At 50.6% G+C, this 18,700-nt stretch overlaps 1 protein-coding gene across 1 annotated transcript in view; it reads left to right on the top strand.

Moving 5' to 3' along the window:
- The first annotated feature begins 2,396 nt into the window (after positions 1 to 2,396).
- PTK7 (protein tyrosine kinase 7) overlaps positions 2,397 to 18,700 on the top strand; it is a 31,461-nt gene continuing 15,157 nt past the window's right edge. The window contains exons 1-16 of the mRNA XM_006881966.1: positions 2,397 to 2,720; positions 3,136 to 3,238; positions 3,636 to 3,826; positions 3,924 to 4,074; positions 4,982 to 5,130; positions 5,379 to 5,645; positions 6,089 to 6,222; positions 6,338 to 6,473; positions 6,604 to 6,723; positions 9,397 to 9,546; positions 9,672 to 9,822; positions 9,903 to 10,030; positions 11,432 to 11,635; positions 12,839 to 12,994; positions 13,671 to 13,903; positions 15,302 to 15,382. Of these exons, the coding sequence (XP_006882028.1) occupies positions 2,561 to 2,720; positions 3,136 to 3,238; positions 3,636 to 3,826; positions 3,924 to 4,074; positions 4,982 to 5,130; positions 5,379 to 5,645; positions 6,089 to 6,222; positions 6,338 to 6,473; positions 6,604 to 6,723; positions 9,397 to 9,546; positions 9,672 to 9,822; positions 9,903 to 10,030; positions 11,432 to 11,635; positions 12,839 to 12,994; positions 13,671 to 13,903; positions 15,302 to 15,382 (2,514 nt within the window). The 5' untranslated portion in view covers positions 2,397 to 2,560. The remainder of the gene's footprint in view (positions 2,721 to 3,135; positions 3,239 to 3,635; positions 3,827 to 3,923; positions 4,075 to 4,981; positions 5,131 to 5,378; positions 5,646 to 6,088; positions 6,223 to 6,337; positions 6,474 to 6,603; positions 6,724 to 9,396; positions 9,547 to 9,671; positions 9,823 to 9,902; positions 10,031 to 11,431; positions 11,636 to 12,838; positions 12,995 to 13,670; positions 13,904 to 15,301; positions 15,383 to 18,700) is intronic.

The following is an 18,700-nucleotide window of genomic DNA, read 5'->3' as shown; positions in this document are numbered from 1 at the left end:
TGGCTCGCTACCTTGTCTGGAACTGAGGTTCGCCTACACTTCAAGAAAGGTGATTTTTCCCTTGGTGCTTAAAGCACATTCTGAAATCTTGGATCGAGGGTCCAAGATTGTGGGGTGTTAACGTTTGCAAAAGCCTCAGCCTGCCTCTGCCCATCTGTGCAGACAGGGCGAGAGGGCTGGGCCAGGTTCCCATCTCTCCATGTTCCTGTTCTTTCCCCACACTTCCTTTGAGGTAACTTCAGTTCAGCCAGGGCCTTTGTGAGCTTGGCTTTGTCTGTAAGAGGTGTGTCTGCTCGCTACTTGGCCAACAGGGCTGAGGTTTGAGCCTTTGCTGGATCAGATGTGTTCAGTGCTGGTTTTGAGTTCTTGGGAGGCACTGGGGGCACAGTGGTTAAGCACTTTCTGCTGATCAGAAGGTTGACGGTTTGAATTTAGCAGCTGCTCCATGGGAGAAGGACATGGTGGTCTGTTTCCCTAAGGTTACAGCCTTGGAAAAGCTATGGGACAGCTCTCCTCGGACCTGTCAGGGTTCCTGTCAGTCAGAATGGACTCAACAGCAGTGGGATCTTTGGTCTGGGAGGACTGGGAAGGGTGAAAGGTGGAAGTTGGCTTCCTTGAGCCATGGTCCTGGCTGTACCACACATGAAATTATTTGGGCCAAGTTTCTTCTCTCATGAGACTTCATATTGCAAAGGGGTTGGGCCAGGCTGCCCACTGGGGGCAGGGCTGTACTCCTAGGGGTGTGTGGACATGGGAGGGAGTGTGTTTGGGTTCTCATGGTGACTTGGCACTCGCCTGTTGCAGTGTGGGACGGGGTGGTGGAGTAGATTTGTTAGCTTGCACTGAAGGGGGATCGGCCAGCATATGGAGACCCCCCCTCCCACCTGGGGAGTGAGTAGTGTTCTGTGGGAATTCTGGTGGAGCTGTCAGCACTTTTAGCTCTGAGGCTACATCTTGTGTGGGGAGCTAGAAGCAGGTACTTCTGAGCAAGTGTCTTTTGTGTTGGAGCAGCCCCAGAGGCGTTCTCCCCTGCACCCACCCACAGGGGGGTGCATGGACTCATTTTATCTCCTTGGTGGATTCTCCTGCTCTTAAGAACAAAACTCACCCCAGGGACTAGGAAGGGCACTCCGTGGACAGCGGGTCCCAGGCGTTTTGGAAGACATGGGCAGGAACCTGTCAGTCAGCCTCTTTCTTTGTGTCCTGTCCCCTGAAAGCAGGCTGTTTTGTGGAGCAGCCCCAGGTAGCCTGTTTCTTCTTCCATGGGTGGGTGGCACAGGCATCGTGGACAGGCCACCCCGCTCTCCTGCCCTTCCCCTTGCCGTCACCCAGCTCTTATGGGCAGCTGGTGCTCCAGGCCCAGGGGCTGCGGGCCTCATCAGGGCACCCACACGGGGCAGGAACAAAGCCCAGTGTGTTAACTCCTGCTGTAGTCACCCTGCCACCTGCCTGGCCCGCCCTCCACCTCCCTAGACCATCTGCTACTCAACACCGGCTTCTCCCTAGTTCTTTTGTTCCTATTGGCTCCAGTTCCACCTGTGGTTGTACGCCCTTCTCGGCCTCTGATTCCCCCTAGTATCCTCCAGCCCCAGCCATCTCCCAGTACTGAGCTGAACTGGGTCCAAGTTGAAGTGTAGCAGTGCAGAGAGAAGTGGCATCAGGTGAAAGGAAGTGTTTGGTTTACCTCTAAGTAAAGAGAAGCTGGCCTTGGCTTTTCTTAAGATAGGGTCTTAGAGATGAGACAAGGGTGTGGGAGTGGTTTCAGCAGGGAACCCACTTCAGACAAGGGTGTGAGTGTGGCCTCGGCAGAGGTGACTCCACTTTGAGAGGATCTTGGCTTCTTAGTGATGAAGTAGGTTCTCTGAGAGAAGCCCCTTGGGGGACTTCCTGTGGGTGGGATTCAAATAACCTCCAAGGCCTGGAGCCTCAGTGGGTGTGGGTACAATTAACCTTTTAGAGGGGCTCTTTGGATAATGTTTCACTATTGCTCAACATCCTGGTGGGGTGTGTTGCCTGCTAATGCCCACGCCCCTCGGCTTGGCTTCCAGAACTCCTTCAATCAAGGCCCATAGACTCAAGGCTTTTCCTCTTTGAAGCCTCCCTATGTGACCAGCCTTCAGCCTCTCTCCCAAGGTCCCTTCTGCACCACTCAGCGGGCATTCACACACTGGGATGGCGCGGTCAGTTACATGTTCAGGCACTAACTGAAAAGTTGGCTGTTTGGATGTATCCAGAGGTGCCTTGAAGATGTGCTTCAGAAGGTCGTGGCCCAGCCTTGACAACTTTGCAAGTGCCATTCTGCTCTGAAACATTTTGATCTTTCCACCAGCACTTATTTGACACCTCCTGTGTATGCAGCCCGTGTGCACAGGACAGTGAGTGGCCTCTGTGAGGAAAAGCTTTTCCTGACCCCTCCTCTTCTCCATCTGCAGGTGCTCAGGCGGCCATCGTCTTCATCAAGGAGCCGTCCTCGCAGGATGCACTGCAGGGGCGCCGGGCGCTGCTCCGCTGTGAGGTCGAGGCCCCGGGCCCGGTGCACGTGTACTGGCTGCTCGACGGGATGCCCGTCCAGGACACGGAACGGCGCTTCGCCTTGGGCAGCAGTCTGAGCTTCGCGGCTGTAGACCGGCTGCAGGACTCTGGGGCCTTCCAGTGCGTGGCTCGGGACGACACCACAGGCGAGGAAGTGCGCAGTTCCAACGCCTCCTTCAACATCAAATGTGAGACTCCAGGGCCTGGGCCTGGCTCCTTAGCCTCCCCCGGGGCCTCTCCTTTCCTCTGGCTTCTCCTCTGTTTCCAACTGAATGGGGCAAGTGAAAGACAGAGAAGAGGCAGCGTGGATAAGAGGAAGTTCAAAGTCTTGTTTTTCCCTATCAAGTCCTGGGCCCATTTATCTGCTTCATATGGGAAAGGCAATGAGGCAACTAGGCAGAGTACCAGCCTTGACCTACCAGGGACCAGGTGGGCACTTACTATCTGTACCTGTCCCCACCCCACCCCTGAGCTCCAGTCTCAGCTTCCCCATACTATTTTTCTGGGCTCCGGCACCTCAAAGATCCACTTCTTCCTGCTGTCCCCGACTCTGCTCCTTGCTCTCTCTGTCCCTCACTCTTGCACCTGTGGCCTCTGCTCCAGGGATTGAGGCGGGTCCCGTGGTCCTGAAGCATCCTTCCTCAGAAGCCGAGATCCAGCCACAGGTCCAGGTCACATTGAGATGTCACATCGACGGTCACCCTCGGTAAGGTGCCAAGGCCCACCTGGAGAAGGCAAACTATGAGGATGTGGACACGGAAAAGGGATTTCTAGATCAGTCCCGGACTCTGGTCAGATGGACCTGGTTTCATTCCATTACCACCTGCCCTGCCCCCGACACAGTGTTCTGCACTCCACATCCACTCTGGAGGAATTCAGGGGACACAGCACTGCTGTGGGGGGATTTCTGCATTCTGGGAGTCAGGAGATCTAAAATCTCATCCCTGATTTCCTCCTAAATTGTCATGTACTTTCGTCAGGCCTCAGTTTCCCCATTAGTTCACTGACAGCTCCAGACTTGGCCTTCAGATTCTATATTGGCTCCCCTGACTGCCCAAGCTGGCTGCTGATTTTGCCTGATCCTGATTCCCTGTGCACCACAGGCCCACCTACCAATGGTTCCGAGATGGGAGCCCCCTCTCCGATGGTCAGAGCAACCACACGGTCAGCAGCAAGGAGCGGAACCTGACCCTCCGGCCAGCTGGCCCTGAGCACAGTGGCCTCTATTCCTGCTGTGCCCACAATGCATTTGGCCAGGCGTGCAGCAGTCAGAACTTCACTTTGAGCATTGCTGGTGAGCCTGGGGACTGGGGAAGGGGGTGAAGGGGACGGAGGGGCCTCCTTACCTTACAGCTCATGCCCATTTGCTCTCTCCACTCCCCCACCCCCAGATGAGAGCTTTGCCAGGGCCGTGCTTGTGCCCCGGGACGTGGTAGTGGCAAAGAACGAAGAGGCTATGTTCCACTGTCAGTTCTCAGCGCAGCCACCCCCAAGCCTGCAGTGGCTCTTTGAGGATGACACTCCCATCACCAACCGCAGTAGGTAAGGCATTTAGCAGGGAGACTTCAAGTACAGGGCTACATACAGGCTGTGCACTAAACATCTGAGCCAGCTAAGCTCTAAGGGATAGAATTCTTGTCAGATGTCATCGTTGTGCATGTATTACTTGAAATCTCCAGCAGGTGGCAGTAGAATGTCTTGCTGTTTTAGAACTGTCTCTCACATCAGTTCTCCAACAAAGAGGAAAAGCATCTTTCTTTCCCCATTGCATGGGAAGGCCCTACATGAGCCACCAATGGCTCTACTTCTCTGACTCCTCCCGTACTACCCACCCAGGCCTTCTGATTTGTGGAGGAGGAGAACTAGGAATGGAATTGGCACAGAAGACCTGGGTGGCTCTGGTCTAGGTAGCAAGGTCCGAGATAACAAGGATGCCTTGTGTTCACGCACATGTATGTCAGACACACACTTGCAGAAGATGCTGGGAGATGTCAGCCCTTTTCTACTTCCTGAGGATTTCTGGCTTCACCTAGGTGTTGATCCCAGGACTAGTCTAGGGGCTTCTGCCTGGCTTCCTTCAGTCCTCAGGACGGCATGGCTGAGACCTTCTGATGACTGCCTGCGTGTTCTCCAGCAGGCTTGTGTAAAGCTTGGCCTTTGTCTTATGCCTGTGGGAACCAGGTCTCCCTTCAGTTACATACTGTTGATCACTTGTCTCACCTCCACTGCTGCTCATCTCGCTTCTCCAGAGACTGAGTCTCTTGTAATTGGGACGCACAGCTATGCACACATGTGAACAATGCACACACAGAGACGCCTCAGTGCAAATGGTCAGCACCGTCCCTGGCCAGTTTCCTTCTGCATCTTTAACTCTCAACAGGTAGGGTTTCATCATGTTCCCTCCGGAAGGAAGCTCCTTTTTCCAAAGCGCATTCTCTCTGTTCTGCAGACCCCAGCACCTCCGCAGAGCCACCGTGTTTGCCAATGGCTCTCTGCTGCTGACCCAGGTCCGGCCACGCAATGCAGGAGTGTACCGCTGTGTGGGCCAGGGCCAGAGGGGCCCACCTGTCATCCTGGAGGCCACGCTGCACCTGGCAGGTGAGTCCCTGGGCCTGGAGTGCTGAGGTGGGGACTGCCTTCAGATTACGGGCAAGTCGAGATTGAGGGTTCTGTCAGGAAGATGGTCTGAGGGTAGAAGGAGGAGGCGAATGCAGGAGGTACAAAGAGGGAATGCAGAGGCCTAAGAGGTCTGTGGCTGGAAAGGACCTGTGCTAATTCTTGAGAGTGTCGTCTTCACTGGGACCCACAGTAATCAGGTTGTTTACCTCCTGCTCACATCCCCACAGAAATTGAGGACATGCCACCATTTGAGCCTCGGGTGTTCACTGCTGGCAGTGAGGAGCGCGTGGCCTGCCCGTCCCCCCAGGGCCTGCCGGAGCCCAGGGTGTGGTGGGAGCATGAAGGAGTGCGGTTGCCCAGCCACGGCAGGGTCTACCAGAAGGGCCATGAGCTGGTGTTCATCAGTGCTACAGAGAGCGATGCTGGGGTCTACACCTGCCATGCAGCCAACCTGGCTGGTCAGCGGCAGCAGGAGGTCAACATCACCGTGGCCAGTGAGCGCCTTTACCCTGGATGTCAAATGGGGGGGGGGGGCACAGTGTCAGGAAGTCTCAGGCTGTGAGTGCGACAGGTAGAGGGTTTCCTCTAAGGACCACCCTGGAGCATTATGGTATAATAAAAAGAGCAAGAGTTTTAGAGTCACAAAGGCCAAAGTTTTGAATCTCATGTCCATTGTTTATGAGCAAATCACCCATTATTCCCACAAGCCTTTGTTTTCTCAGCTGTAAAATGAGTATAGGAAGACATACTTTGAGGATAGTCAACTAAGTTAACATCCAAAGATCTAGCTGCTGCAGTTACTGTATGCAACAGGCAAAGTTTCCTGAACTCTGGGCCCGATGCGAATTAGAGTACTAGAGTTTGTGGGGTTGGAGTCTTTGATCTTACAGACCTGTTCTTCAGCTTTCACTGACCCCCTCCCCACTCCTCACTCTAGCTGTTCCCGTGTGGCTGAAGAAGCCCCAAGACAGCCAGATGGAGGAGGGCAAGCCTGGGTATTTGCACTGCTTGACTCAAGCCACACCAAAGCCTGTGGTCGTCTGGTACAGGAACCAGATGCTCATCTCGGAGGTGAGAATGAGGACTGTGCCTGGAGGTGGGGGTGTGTATGTGTATGCTTCTTGCAGGGGCTTGGTGCTGTGGGTTCAGGGGGAGATCTCTTGGGGTCATATCACATCTCCTGCAGGACTCGAGGTTCGAGGTCTCCGAGAATGGAACCTTGCGCATCAACAATGTGGAGGTGTATGATGGGACCTGGTACCGATGCGTGAGCAGCACCCCAGCTGGTAGCATCGAGGCCCAGGCCCGCGTCCAAGTATTGGGTGAGCCAGGTTGGGCGGGGGAAGACACTGCCCGGGGAGAATCGAGAGGAAGAGCCAGCAGAGCCCCAGTCAGTGGGCCTGTCCTCAGTTCACCTTACTAACTCATTTCTCTCATCCCTCTCCGAAACAGAAAAGCTCAAGTTCACACCACCGCCCCAGCCCCAGCAGTGCATGGAGTTTGACAAGGAAGCCACAGTGTCGTGCTCAGCCACTGGCCGAGAGAAGCCCACGATTAAGTGGATACGAACAGGTGGGTGCCAGGTGGGCACAGGAGGCAGTAAAGGTGGTCCACTGGGAGATGTGTGTCTCTCTGAGGACTGTGAGCGAGTGCCCAGGGACAGAAGCAAATGGTGGGCTGATTTGAGTAGTCCAGTTAGGAAGAAAAGAGCCAGACACGGAAGGGGTCAGATTACAACACTGGACTGAATAGAAGATGACTCAATCTAGGCTGTGCCGTAAATCCCTCCCTCTCCTTTTCAACATAAAAGTAACAAATGAAAAGCTAAACCCTTCCTCACTGAGTCAACTCTGACTCATAACACCTTGACAGTGTCTGGTAACTGTGCTCGGCAAGTTTTCAAAGGCAGATTTTTTTATTTTTTAGGTCGATCAGTAAGCCTTCCCAGGCACTCTGGGTGAACTCAGACCTCCAGCCTTTTGATCAGGTGGTGAATGCTGAGCCCATTTGCACTACTTAAGGACTTCACAGATAACATGAACCCCTTTAAAAAAATGCTTCAGCAAAAACAGTAACAGCTCCTGGTGGCATAATGGTTAGGCACTCGGCTGGTATCTACAAGGCTGATGGTTTGAACCTGCCAGTTGCTCCCAACTGGAGAAAAGACCTGGGAATTCGCTCCAGGAAACCCTGAGGGGCAGCTCTGCTCTGCCCTGTAGTGTCTCTTTGCATCAGCACTGACTTGATAGCCAACAAATTCACGCTCTTGATTTACTTTTTCTAAAGAAAGACACACTAGTCACTGAAATGTATTTGCAGAAATGGTTGAATTGGTGTGTGTTTTTGCTGTGTGGTCTATGTTCTGTTCTTAGCAAAAATAACAAAATGAAGTTAAATTTTTAAAAGACTTACTATCTTTCTATTTCTGTCTGTCTGTCTGCCCATCTATCTGTCTTGTCTGTCTACCCTTCCGTCCGTCCATCCATCCATGATCAACGTGAAAGTTTAGATAGGAAATTTAGGGGACAGTAAGTTTATGTTAATGGAAGACAAATGCTTTGGGGAAAAAAAGGGTGAGAATGCTTTTATAACTTGAAGAATCTAATTAGTGTAACTGAATTGTACATGCAGATATAGTTGGATTACTGTTCTGATGTGTATGTTTTTAACTAAATGAATTATGTATATGCTTTATTTCTATATAAATTAATTATATATGTGTGTGTGTGTGTGTGTATATATATGAATGACATACTTCAGGGGTGTGTCTTCTTTTTCCATGCTTACCTTTTTGGTTTTCCGTTGCAATGTCTTGCCTATGTTATTTCAACTTATTAAAAGTAAGGAAGACCTACTTAATATAGAAAAAGTAGAAAATGCAGATAGACTATAAGGAGTTCTGGTGGCCTCGTGGTAAAAAGCTGTGCGGCGGTCCTGAAGGCACGCAGTTCGAATCCACCAGCTACTCGGGGGTGGGGTGGGGGGTGGGCGATGGACAGTTTCCTCCCATGCAATTTACTGCCCCTGAAAACCTGCTGGAGGATCAGCTATGGTTCGATTCTGACTTGACGGCAAACAGCAGCCACCACAGCAATAGGTAATTTTAAGGAGCCTGGGTCATATAGTGGGTTACATGTTGAGCCACTAGCCAAAGTTTAATGGCTGGAACCTACTAGTTGATCTGCAGGACAGAGATGAGACAGTCTCCATCTCCAGTACTACCTCAGAAACCTGATGAAAAGTTGCCATGAATCTACTCAAAGGCAATGGGTTGGTAGGGCCTTGGTCCTAGGTAATTTTATATCCTTTTCCACTTAAACATTACCAAGCATTTCCCCGTATTTTTATACTTCCTCTGCATAAACATTGGTTTTGACGATTACAATAATACTCAGTGATTGACTTAACATCCCCTAAATGTTGGAGATTGGGGTTGTTAACCAAACCCACCCTCCTTTTTTATTGCTATAATAAACATCTTTAAGTCAAAGCTTTTTCTGGATTTAGATTTATTTCCATTGGGAGGGATTCCCAGAAATGGAATAATTATGTTTAAAAGGGGATACACATTTTATAACCCTTGAAGGAGATTGCCAAGTTGTAATGTACAGGATCAGGCCAGTTTTTATGAGTGAAAGAGTAGGGCTGGAGATTTCTAGGGGGACACAGCCAGGCTGTGCTTAGTCATTTTGGGGAGCTCGGTGGGGAAGTAGGAAAACAGATCTCAAAAAGAATCTGAAACTGGAGTGGTAGTGAAGAGCTAGAAAGTTCTAAGAGCAAGGAAGAGGTAAGGATGAGAATAAGGCAAATTTTGGACCTCCTCCAAAGGCCAGCGTGGCAGAGTGGAATGTCACATAGGGTAGTAGAAGGAGGTGGGGCTGAAGAATTGGAAAAGGAAAAAATAATTGGAGGCTTCTCATGCCTAGGGATCCCTGAGTGGTGGTATTGGTGGCTTAAGTCCACTCAGAGATGCCTCAGAAGGAAAGTATGATGGTCTGCTCCCCAGATACCAGTCTTTGAAAACCCTGTGGAGCACAGTTCTCTGACACACACCTGGAGTCACCATGGGTCGGAGTCAACTCTGTGGCAAGTGGTTTTTGCCATGTCTGACTCAAAAGTCTCTAGGCATTGTGTGTGAGCAGATGGCTGTGATGTGTTTTGAATAGAGGTAAATGATTAATAAAGAGGTTACCAGTCACCCATGTAACTAGTCTGCCCCCACATTTCCCTGTCTTGCCTCTGCAGATGGGAGAAGCCTCCCAGAGTGGGTGACGGACAACGCTGGGACCCTGCACTTCTCTAAGGTGACCCGCAGTGATGCTGGTAACTACACGTGCATAGCCTCCAATGAGCCCCAGGGCCAGATCCAGGCCCAAGTCCAGCTCACAGTGGCAGGTGAGAGAGTGGTAGCCCAGGGATGGGGCTGTCAGATTCTGGGGCAGCAGCCCACCTGCACCAGCACAGCTCATTCACTGCTCATTCACTGCTCTCCACCCCTCACTGGGCTCTTCCCTGTTCAGTGTTCATCACATTCAAGGTGGAGCCGGAGCGCACGACCGTGTACCAGGGCCACACAGCCCTGCTGCGCTGTGAGGCCCAGGGCGACCCTAAGCCCCTCATCCAGTGGAAGGGCAAAGACCGCATCCTGGACCCCACCAAGCTGGGACCCAGGTAGGTAGGGCTCTTCAGCCCCCACAGCCCCAGTTCGTGGGTGTTGGTCAAGTGAGCAGCTGTGGCCTCTCTCCTGGCAGGATGCACATCTTCCAGAATGGCTCCCTGGTGATCCATGACGTGGCCCCTGAGGACTCGGGCCATTACACCTGCATCGCGGGCAACAGCTGCAACATCAAGCACACGGAGGCCCCCCTCTATGTTGTGGGTACGGTCCAGAGAGGGTGTCCTGCACAGGAAGTACTCATCAGTTCCTGTGCACAGAAGGGCGGTGTTCCTGTGTGTGGTGGGGAAGGGATCTTGCCAAGCCTCTTCAAACCTGCCAGGGCACAGTCTCACTTCTTGCTTAGAGTTGAGCTGTTGCTTGTTGATGGGGAGTGGGAGGCGGTAGCTGTCTTTTTTTTTTTTTTTGGTAGCTGTCTTTCTGAAATGCCTCTTTCCAGGTCCTTTGCAGTAGCATAATACCCCTGGTGGATAGGGTGGGTCATGGTCAGGGCACACAGGCGGGACGTGGCCCCTTGGTGTGGTGGTCCAGAGAGGGTGGAGTGAGTACATGGAGTACTAGTTAGAACAAGAGGTCAGACCCAGGCGCTGAGGCCCTGACCTCAGGGGAGTCCCTTCCTCTCTGGGGGGGTGGGGTGTCAGATTTCTGCATCTACAAGATGGGAGGGGTTTAAATTATAGTCTTTCATCTTAGCAGCAGGACTCTTCTTCTAGACAATTATGTGAAACTTTATTTTTTATTTTTTTAATTCCAGAGTTACTTTTTTTTATTACAGAGTTATAAGAATATATACTCAAGATTCAACTTTGCAACTTTTTCTAAAATTATTATTTTAGTAGGAATTTACAAACAGATTGAATTTTAAATGGAATGAGAATGAAGTGACAAGAACCTCATGGTTGAAGCCATTGGGGTTTGTGAGTTGAGGGATCCTGCGCGATCTCTCCTTTAGCTTCTCTCAGTTCCCCCATTGTCTCCTGGGACCTCTCTCAGTAGGACCTCACCAAGGCCATTGAAAGCCCTCAATCCAGAGGCTCCCATCTTCAATTACATTTCTGCAGAACCTGCTCTGTGCTGGGTAGTCTAAGATTCTAAACCAGAAGTTCCCTATAGCTCTCTCCAGGACTTGCCTTCTGTTAGATCTTTCAGGAAGCTGGTTCAAAACTGTCCAGGGGGGAGCTCTGGTGGCCTAGTGGCAAGAAGCTGCACTGCAATCCCAGAGGAACACGGTTCGAATCCACCAGACGCTCTGCCGGAGAAGGAGGCGCAATATCCTCCTGTACCAGTCAGATCTGATTTGACGGTACACGCACACACAAAAAAAAACACAAAAAAAACTGTCCAGGGTGTCCCTAGCCTGGTGTTCCGGTCCCTGGCCAGTTTGGCAGTCACTGCCCTCCTCTTCTTTGGGACTGTCCCATGACCTGGGTGGGTCACAGGACTGGCTCTTGATAGAGTGCAGTGGTCTTCTTCCTGGATGTCTCTGGTTTGGTTAGGCTGTTGAGTTGTTTGGGAGGTTATCTTGTGTGAAGGGTGGGAGAGGCAGTAGAGAAAAGGGGCTGTGTCCACCCGGGCCGCTTGCCAGCCCCCTCTGTGTGCTCTCAGACAAGCCATTGCCGGAGGAGTCGGAGGGTCCAGGCAGCCCTCCCCCCTACAAGATGATCCAGACCATCGGGCTGTCTGTGGGCGCAGCTGTGGCGTACATCATCGCTGTGCTGGGCCTCATGTTCTACTGCAAGAAGCGCTGCAGGGCCAAGCGGCTTCAGAAGCAGCCGGAGGGCGAGGAGCCCGAGATGGAGTGCCTCAATGGTGAGGGCTGTCTGGGAGGGCGGTGGTGCGGGTACCTGGTCCCCCCTGCAGCTGCAGAAGCATTGCCCTGGGCTATTGCTTTACCCAAATCGAGGCTGGTGGCAGGAGCTGGCCAGGTCCCAGGGCCTTGGCTTCTTAGCAACCAGCCCGAGTCTTTCCACTTTGGAGCCTCTTGGACCTTCTTATGTTTTCCTGCCTGCTCTTCCTGTGGCACTAAACCACAGGTACAATTATATGTCTATGTGCATGTTTCTACTGCCCGTTTTCTAGCTCACTGTTAATCCAGGAGTTTCCACAAGGGCATTCTGTTTTATTACCCACCCACCCCTAGATGGGGAGCTCTCTGAAAGCAGAGGCTGGATCTTTATGATCAGTTTAGGCTTTCAGAGTTTAGGGCCGGCGTTTCCAGCCTTGTGATTTCCCCTTGTGCTGGTTCAGGGCCCTGCACAGAGGAGGCTCTATGAAAGCAAAACCCTTACAGAGCGTGGTGTTCAGGGCTAGATTTGTGCAGCTCATTCCATTTTAGAGGACAGACCAGCTGCCTCAGAGGCCCTGAGTGGCGTTCACCTTCGAAATCTCAGCCATTGAAAACCCTGTGGAGAACTCAGGGCTCCCGCATGCGCAATTCTCCTTGAGTTAAGAGTCGACTGGACAGCAGCTGATTTTAGGAGCCTCTGGGTGATTACTAACCAGAAGGTTGACAGTTCAAGTCCACCCAGAAGCATCATTGAAGAGAGGCGTGGTGATCTTCTAAAAAATTTTAGGGCGCTTCGGTGGCCTAGTGGCAAGAAGTTGCCCTGCAATCCCAGAAGTACGCAGTTCAAATCCACCAGATGCTCTGCTGGAGAAGGAGGGGCAATCTTCTTCTGTACCAGTCAGATCCAATTTGATGGTACACACACAAAAAATAATAAAAAAAAATATTTAAAAAAAAATTAGCCATTGAGAACCCTGTGGGCCATGGCTTGACTCTGATTCAGGCATCTGGTTAATGGGCTGCATCTTAAGTGGTCTTACCCTAAGAAATGCCCACTTGGCTCACCCCACCCACCCCATTAGGTAATCCGTCACTTGGGCTGGTCCATTCATGTGCACTACTGTGATTTGACTCAATTTAGTGAAAGAGATTGAGGGAGAGAACAGAGGTCCCCAAGGTGTCCAGCGAATCTCCTCTCGACAAGCCCGTATGCCTCCTTTTCACAGGCGGGCCTTTGCAGAATGGGCAGCCCTCGGCAGAGATTCAAGAAGAAGTGGCCTTGACCAGCTTGGGCTCTGGTCCAGCGGCCACCAACAAACGCCACAGCACGAGTGACAAGTTGCACTTCCCTCGGACCAGCCTCCAGCCCATCACCACACTGGGTATGTGGCCTTGCTGAAAGCAGCCCTTCCTCAACTACAGGCACCCAGTCAGTCTTGAGGCTGAATTTATGGCCTGGTGGCTCTATATCCCCGAAATCTAGCATGTCAGAGATAAGAGGGGAGCACAGAGGTGAGATCTCCCAGAGATTAGATCTACAAGACCCGTGTGTCTCCAAGAATTACCGTTCACTTCCTACCTCCTCAGGCTTTGAGATTCCGGTAGTACCTGTCGTAGTATTTATTTGACGATTGTTTTTAAATTGACTCCTTCTACACCCTGCCCACCTCCCCTTGAATAAAGTTAGCTTTGTCCTAGGACAAAATGAAAAAAGTAAGATTTATGATAGTCTATGTTTTAATACATACCAAGGGAAACGCATAATTGTTAAGAGATGTTGTTCAGGAGCAACCTAAAATGATCTTGCAAACCACCCTTTGGAAAATACTGAAGTGTAGACTGAGCTCTTATTAGTGGAGGCCCAGGGATGCAGGCAGGTGGGGAGTCATTTGCTGAGGGTCATACAGAATCAGGCTTTGCCCAGTCCAGGGATTGGGTGCAGCAGAAAACCCTCAATATATAACACACAGGCTCGACTGGCCTGCTTCACCCTGGGGGAGGGAGAGACTTCCTCTACTTGGAGCTGGGCAGCTGGTTGACCAGAATCTGTACCTGCAGGGAAGAGTGAGTTTGGTGAGGTGTTCCTGGCAAAGGCCCAGGGCTTGGAGGAGGGCGTGGCGGAGACCCTGGTGCTTGTGAAGAGCCTGCAGAGCCGCGACGAGCAGCAGCAGCTGGACTTTCGGAGGGAGTTTGAGATGTTCGGGAAGCTGAACCATGCCAACGTGGTGCAGCTGCTGGGGCTGTGCCGGGAGGCCGAGCCCCACTACATGGTGCTGGAGTATGTGGACCTGGTATGCAGCTGGCTGCAGCCTGGGACAGGGCCCTGGGATGGGGAGTGGGGCTGGGGCCCCAGCATGCCTTGTCTCGCATGAGATCACCAAGACCTCAGCCTGCCTGTTGTTGGCTCCTTGAGATGCTCAGCCCCCTGCCTCCAGCTCTGCTTTTGCCCTGCTTTATCCCCCCTCTCTCCTCTTCCTGTGTCCAAGTCTTCTAAGTTCCTCCAGAGCTTTGCATCCTGAAGTCTGCAGGTGCCTTTTGGTGTCCCTCCCTGATCTGGATTTTCTTCTCTGGTTTACCGTTTTCCATTCTGACTGGGCTGTTCACCTAGTGTCTTAGATGTGAGATTTCCTTCTTCCCCAGCAATGTGAGCCCAGCAAACAGGCTTCTCTGCTCCATGTCTTGTCTTCTCTGACATTCCTAGATCTAACTCCTTCCCCTACATTCCCTACCCTGCTGAGAAATAATTCCCTCAGTCCTAAAACTGCTATTTATCAAATTCCCGAGCCGTGAGGCAGGAAGAGGGTTAAGTCTGTGTCTCTCCAGTAACTAACCCTTGTTGTTGTTGTTGTTGTTGTTGTTAAGTGCCATCGAGTCACAGGCGACTCATAGTGACCCTATGAAGGAGAATCCTCGATGCTTGGGTGCCTTTCATCCTCTCTCCAGGTTCATAGGGTTTCTGGAGGCAAGAAATTATGGAAGTGGATGCCGCTTCTCCTTCCAAGCTTGTTTTAATCGGGGAGCTCCACCCCACTCCCTGTCCACATTGGGTAGCCAACCATTAACGCATTTGACACATCAGTGTCACAGAACTAACCCTTAGGAATGGTTTTCTTAACACCTTAGAGAGGTCAGCAGATTTACCCAATGCAGTATATCTTTTGTGGGGGAGATTTATTTAAAAAAAAAAAAAAGCCAGTATATCAGAAATTATGGAGGTGGCACAAGGTGGGTTAAAGTTCAGATCTGTTGTTCATAGGGTTATTAGTTGTCGTTGACCTGACAGCACCTAACAACAATAGTAATGGTTAATGTATGTTTCTGCTGTTGACTCTTCTCCCACTTGTTTATAAATCTCTTAGGCTAAACAAGCAAATAAACCCCAGATAACAAGGTCTTCCTCTGTGGGAGGAGATGTATTTGCCTCTTGGCTTCCTAGGGTCCAGGGCCTTGTCACCGCACCTGTTGGGGGCTCCCCTGAGGGTGGGAATGACAATATTCCTGCTTTTCTCCTCTTGTTTTCATTCCCTGGGAACTTCCGTTGGGGAAGGCCAGGGCTTCTCAGCACCTCCCACAGCCAGAACTGCACACTCTCACCTGTTGAGTTGAACTCACCTGTTGAGTTAGATACTCTGGTGCTTTAGAGCCCGTGGCCGCCTCTGACCTGACGCCAATGCTTGGTTCTCCCTTAGGGAGACCTAAAACAGTTCCTGAGGATTTCCAAGAGCAAGGATGAGAAGTTGAAGGCACAGCCCCTCACCACCAAACAGAAGGTGAGCCCAGAAGGGCGGGAGTAATAGTACTACTCAGGGTAACCGAGGTCCCATTTACTCAGTGATTACTGTGAGTGAGACCCAGTCATCCTCTGAAGTACATATAGATATGTTGCCATCACGTCCGTTTTCACTTCCTGCAACAGCATGTAACTCTACAGAAGCACATTCCCAGCCAGATCTTTCTCCCACAGAGCTGCTGAGGCAGTGTGTACAACCCAGCTTTCAAGGCTCTTTGTCTCCTTTTCAGATGAGGAAATTGAGGCGTGGAGAGGTTCAATGTCCTAGGTCCCAAAGAGCAAAAGTGTTTGTGTTGTTTCATGTTGAAGAGTTCCTCTCAACTCTTAAGACCAGACTGGCCAGCAGCCTAGGGCAGGAGAAGCAAGGGGGGGAGTGTGTGTGTGCCCAGGGGCCAGCTGTGCTGGGTGTGTTCCTGAGTGGAGAGTACTGTGAATGGACTGTGGTTTTCACACTTTCACTAGGTCTGTGGGTTGCCCCGCCTTTTCTTCTGCTTCTTGTCTGCTAGGGCCAAAGGTTGTTCCTGGGCACAGAGCCCTGGCCGAGGCCATGGTTGAGCAGACCCAGGTGGAGGCAATGCAGAAGGGAAAGGTGCCCTATGCCCTAGAGAGCACCTTCTTGATGCCTGGGATTTGCTGAGGTTCTTCCTTTGAACTCTTTCTGCCCGCAGCCTCTTCTTTCTTCTCTGTGAAATGGGTCGACCTCTTCCCACATGATTTGGCATTCTGCTTCTGTGAAGGCCTTTTCACCTAATAAAATAATCACAGCTCAGAATGAGATTCTTCCTCTGAGGTGACCCTTCTTTGCCTTGTAGTTGGACCCAGGTCTCAGACTCTGAGGGCCAGGCCGAAAGGCTGGGCTGTCAGATCATTCAGGAGCATGAGATGCTAAGCTGCGTCTGACCTCCCTGGGCAAACCTTTGAGGCCATCCTGCTCCCGTTACAGGTGGGCTTATTGAGGATCAGAGGGGCAAGTGGCCTGGCCCGAGATCGCCCAGCACTGGCCTCCTATACCACACCACACCATGCTGTATGCCACCCCACCACGCCTCTTCCACTATTCCTGAAAAGGTACAGGATCCCTCTACAGGGCCCTCCTGGGAACGCCAGGTGGGTGAGGTTTCTGGCCTCCAGAACTGGCAATTTAGGATAAATCTTGGGCCAGCAAATCTCTCTTGAGCCAGGCATTGCCCTAAGGGCATTTGAGATGCAGAATTGAAATGGATTGGTTTGTTGTCCCGGTGTCACTATGATCTGGGGGAGAGATGGAGGAAGTGTGTGTGTGTGAGGGATGCCTTAGACACCCAAAGTGAGTCAGAGCCACAAATAAGGGACATCGAAGATAGCCGTAGCCTGGGGGAGGGAGGCCAGACAGTGTGGTTAACAAGGTTTCCCAGTAGTAAAGAGCATTTACCTTGAGTTCATTTCTCTAGGACGGGAAGTAGTTGAATGGCAGGAAGAAGCCTGATGTCAGAAGAAGGGAGTCAGAGTAGGTTTTCTTTCTTTTAAAAAAAAAATTTAAAAAATTGAAATTTTAATGAAAGTTTACAGAGACTTTGGATTTCCATTCATACATTGTTGCACATTTTCCTCCCTGCCTAACTCCCTCCACCCCAAAGTAGATTTTTCTGTCTGGGACAGGAACATGTCCAGGAGACAGGAAATTGGTCACCTACAACATGACCTGAAGGTTTCTCTTTGTCTGAAAGCAATCATTTGTTGTTGTTGTTGTTATGTGCCATCGAGTCGCCTGCGACTCATATCCTGAGCCAATCTCATCATCTCTGAAAGACCTATTTCTCCAGTCTGTGAGTCAATCCATCTCATCCAGGATCCTCCTTTCCTGCACTGTCCCTCCACCCATCTAAGCATGATGTCCTTATCCAAGAACTGGTCCTTCCTGGTGACGTGCCCAAAGTATGTGAGATGAAGCTTCAGAATCCTTGCATCCAGGGAGCAGCTTGGTTTTACCCTCTCCCGGGTAGACTTGTTTGTTCTCCTGGCAGTCTAGGAGTATGTTCTATACTCTTCTCCAGCACCACAATTCAAAGGCATCAATTTTTCTTCTATCATGCATCGTCATTGTCCAGCTTTCTGACAAATAGCAAGTCATTGCACCGACTATGGCCTGTATCAAAGGCACCTTAGTCTCCAGACTGCCATCGCTGCTTTTCATTCATGACTCTAGAGTAAGGTCCCTGACAGTAGATTTTTTCTAATGCAGTTTGTCTTTTGATTTCCTGATTGCTGGTGCCAAGAGTGTTGGTTGTGGAACCAAGCAAGCAGAAGTTGTTAACAATCTCAATCTCTTCTCTATTATGAAGCTCCCAATAGGCCCACCAGTGAGAATCTTTGCCTTCTTGACGTTGAACTTCAATCTGTATTGAAGACTATAGTTCTCAACCTTCTGCAGCAAACACCTCATGTCCTCTTCAGTTTCAGCAAATAAGGTTGTGTCATCTGCCTAACGTAGGTTGTTGATGAGTCTTCCTACAGTCCTGATGCCACTGGCAAAAAATTGCTGTCATGCTTTTTTGTCAGTAATGTTAGGTGGGACAGGGGTGTGTCAACAAATTGGGTTCCGCATTCTCATAGTACTGTATCCTGGCTCACATGATGGATTTGCTTTAAAAGAAGAGCAGGAAAGTATATACTGACCTCTGAACCATACAGAGCGAGAGAATGAGGGTCTCTGAGAGTAGAGCCTGAGAATCTGTTCCAGACAAGCTCTCCTGCTGCTTCTAAAGATCTTTCACATTCAAGGAGCCCTGAAGGAGGACACTTTTTTGTCTGAAAACTTTTTTGGCGTAAGATCCCGTGAGGAATTTTACACGTGACCCAGTATGTACCTGGCTGCTTTGTGCTCTTGAGTCCATTTGGATTCATCGCAACCCCATGTGACCAGGAAGAACTCCCCTGTCAGGTTATCTGGGTGAGAATGATTATGAGAACAGATGACTGTGTGTGTGTGTGTGTGTGTGTGTGTGTGTGTGTGTGTCTTCCCCTGGGAACTGCTGAGTGGGTTTGATCGAACTACTAACCTCACAGCAGCCAAGCACTGATTTATTCTGATACCTGGCCCTTTAGCACACATGTATATATTCTTACAGCTAAATTTAAACTTTCACAAAACTATTTGAAGCATTCAAGTGTTTCTGATTAGTATTTTTTCTTTCATTATTATTATTAATTTTAATGAAAGTTTACAGAGACTTTGAATTTCTATTCCTTTATTGTTGCACTTTTCTCCCTGCCCAGCCTCCCCCCCCACCAAACTGTACAATGGAGGTATACAACTTGG

Source organism: Elephantulus edwardii, unplaced genomic scaffold (assembly GCF_000299155.1).
Source record: "Elephantulus edwardii isolate Elephantulus edwardi_28Jun2011 unplaced genomic scaffold, EleEdw1.0 scaffold00017, whole genome shotgun sequence".
In the NCBI taxonomy this organism is placed as follows: Eukaryota; Metazoa; Chordata; class Mammalia; order Macroscelidea; family Macroscelididae; genus Elephantulus; species Elephantulus edwardii.
This window is presented reverse-complemented; position numbering and strand designations above follow the sequence as displayed.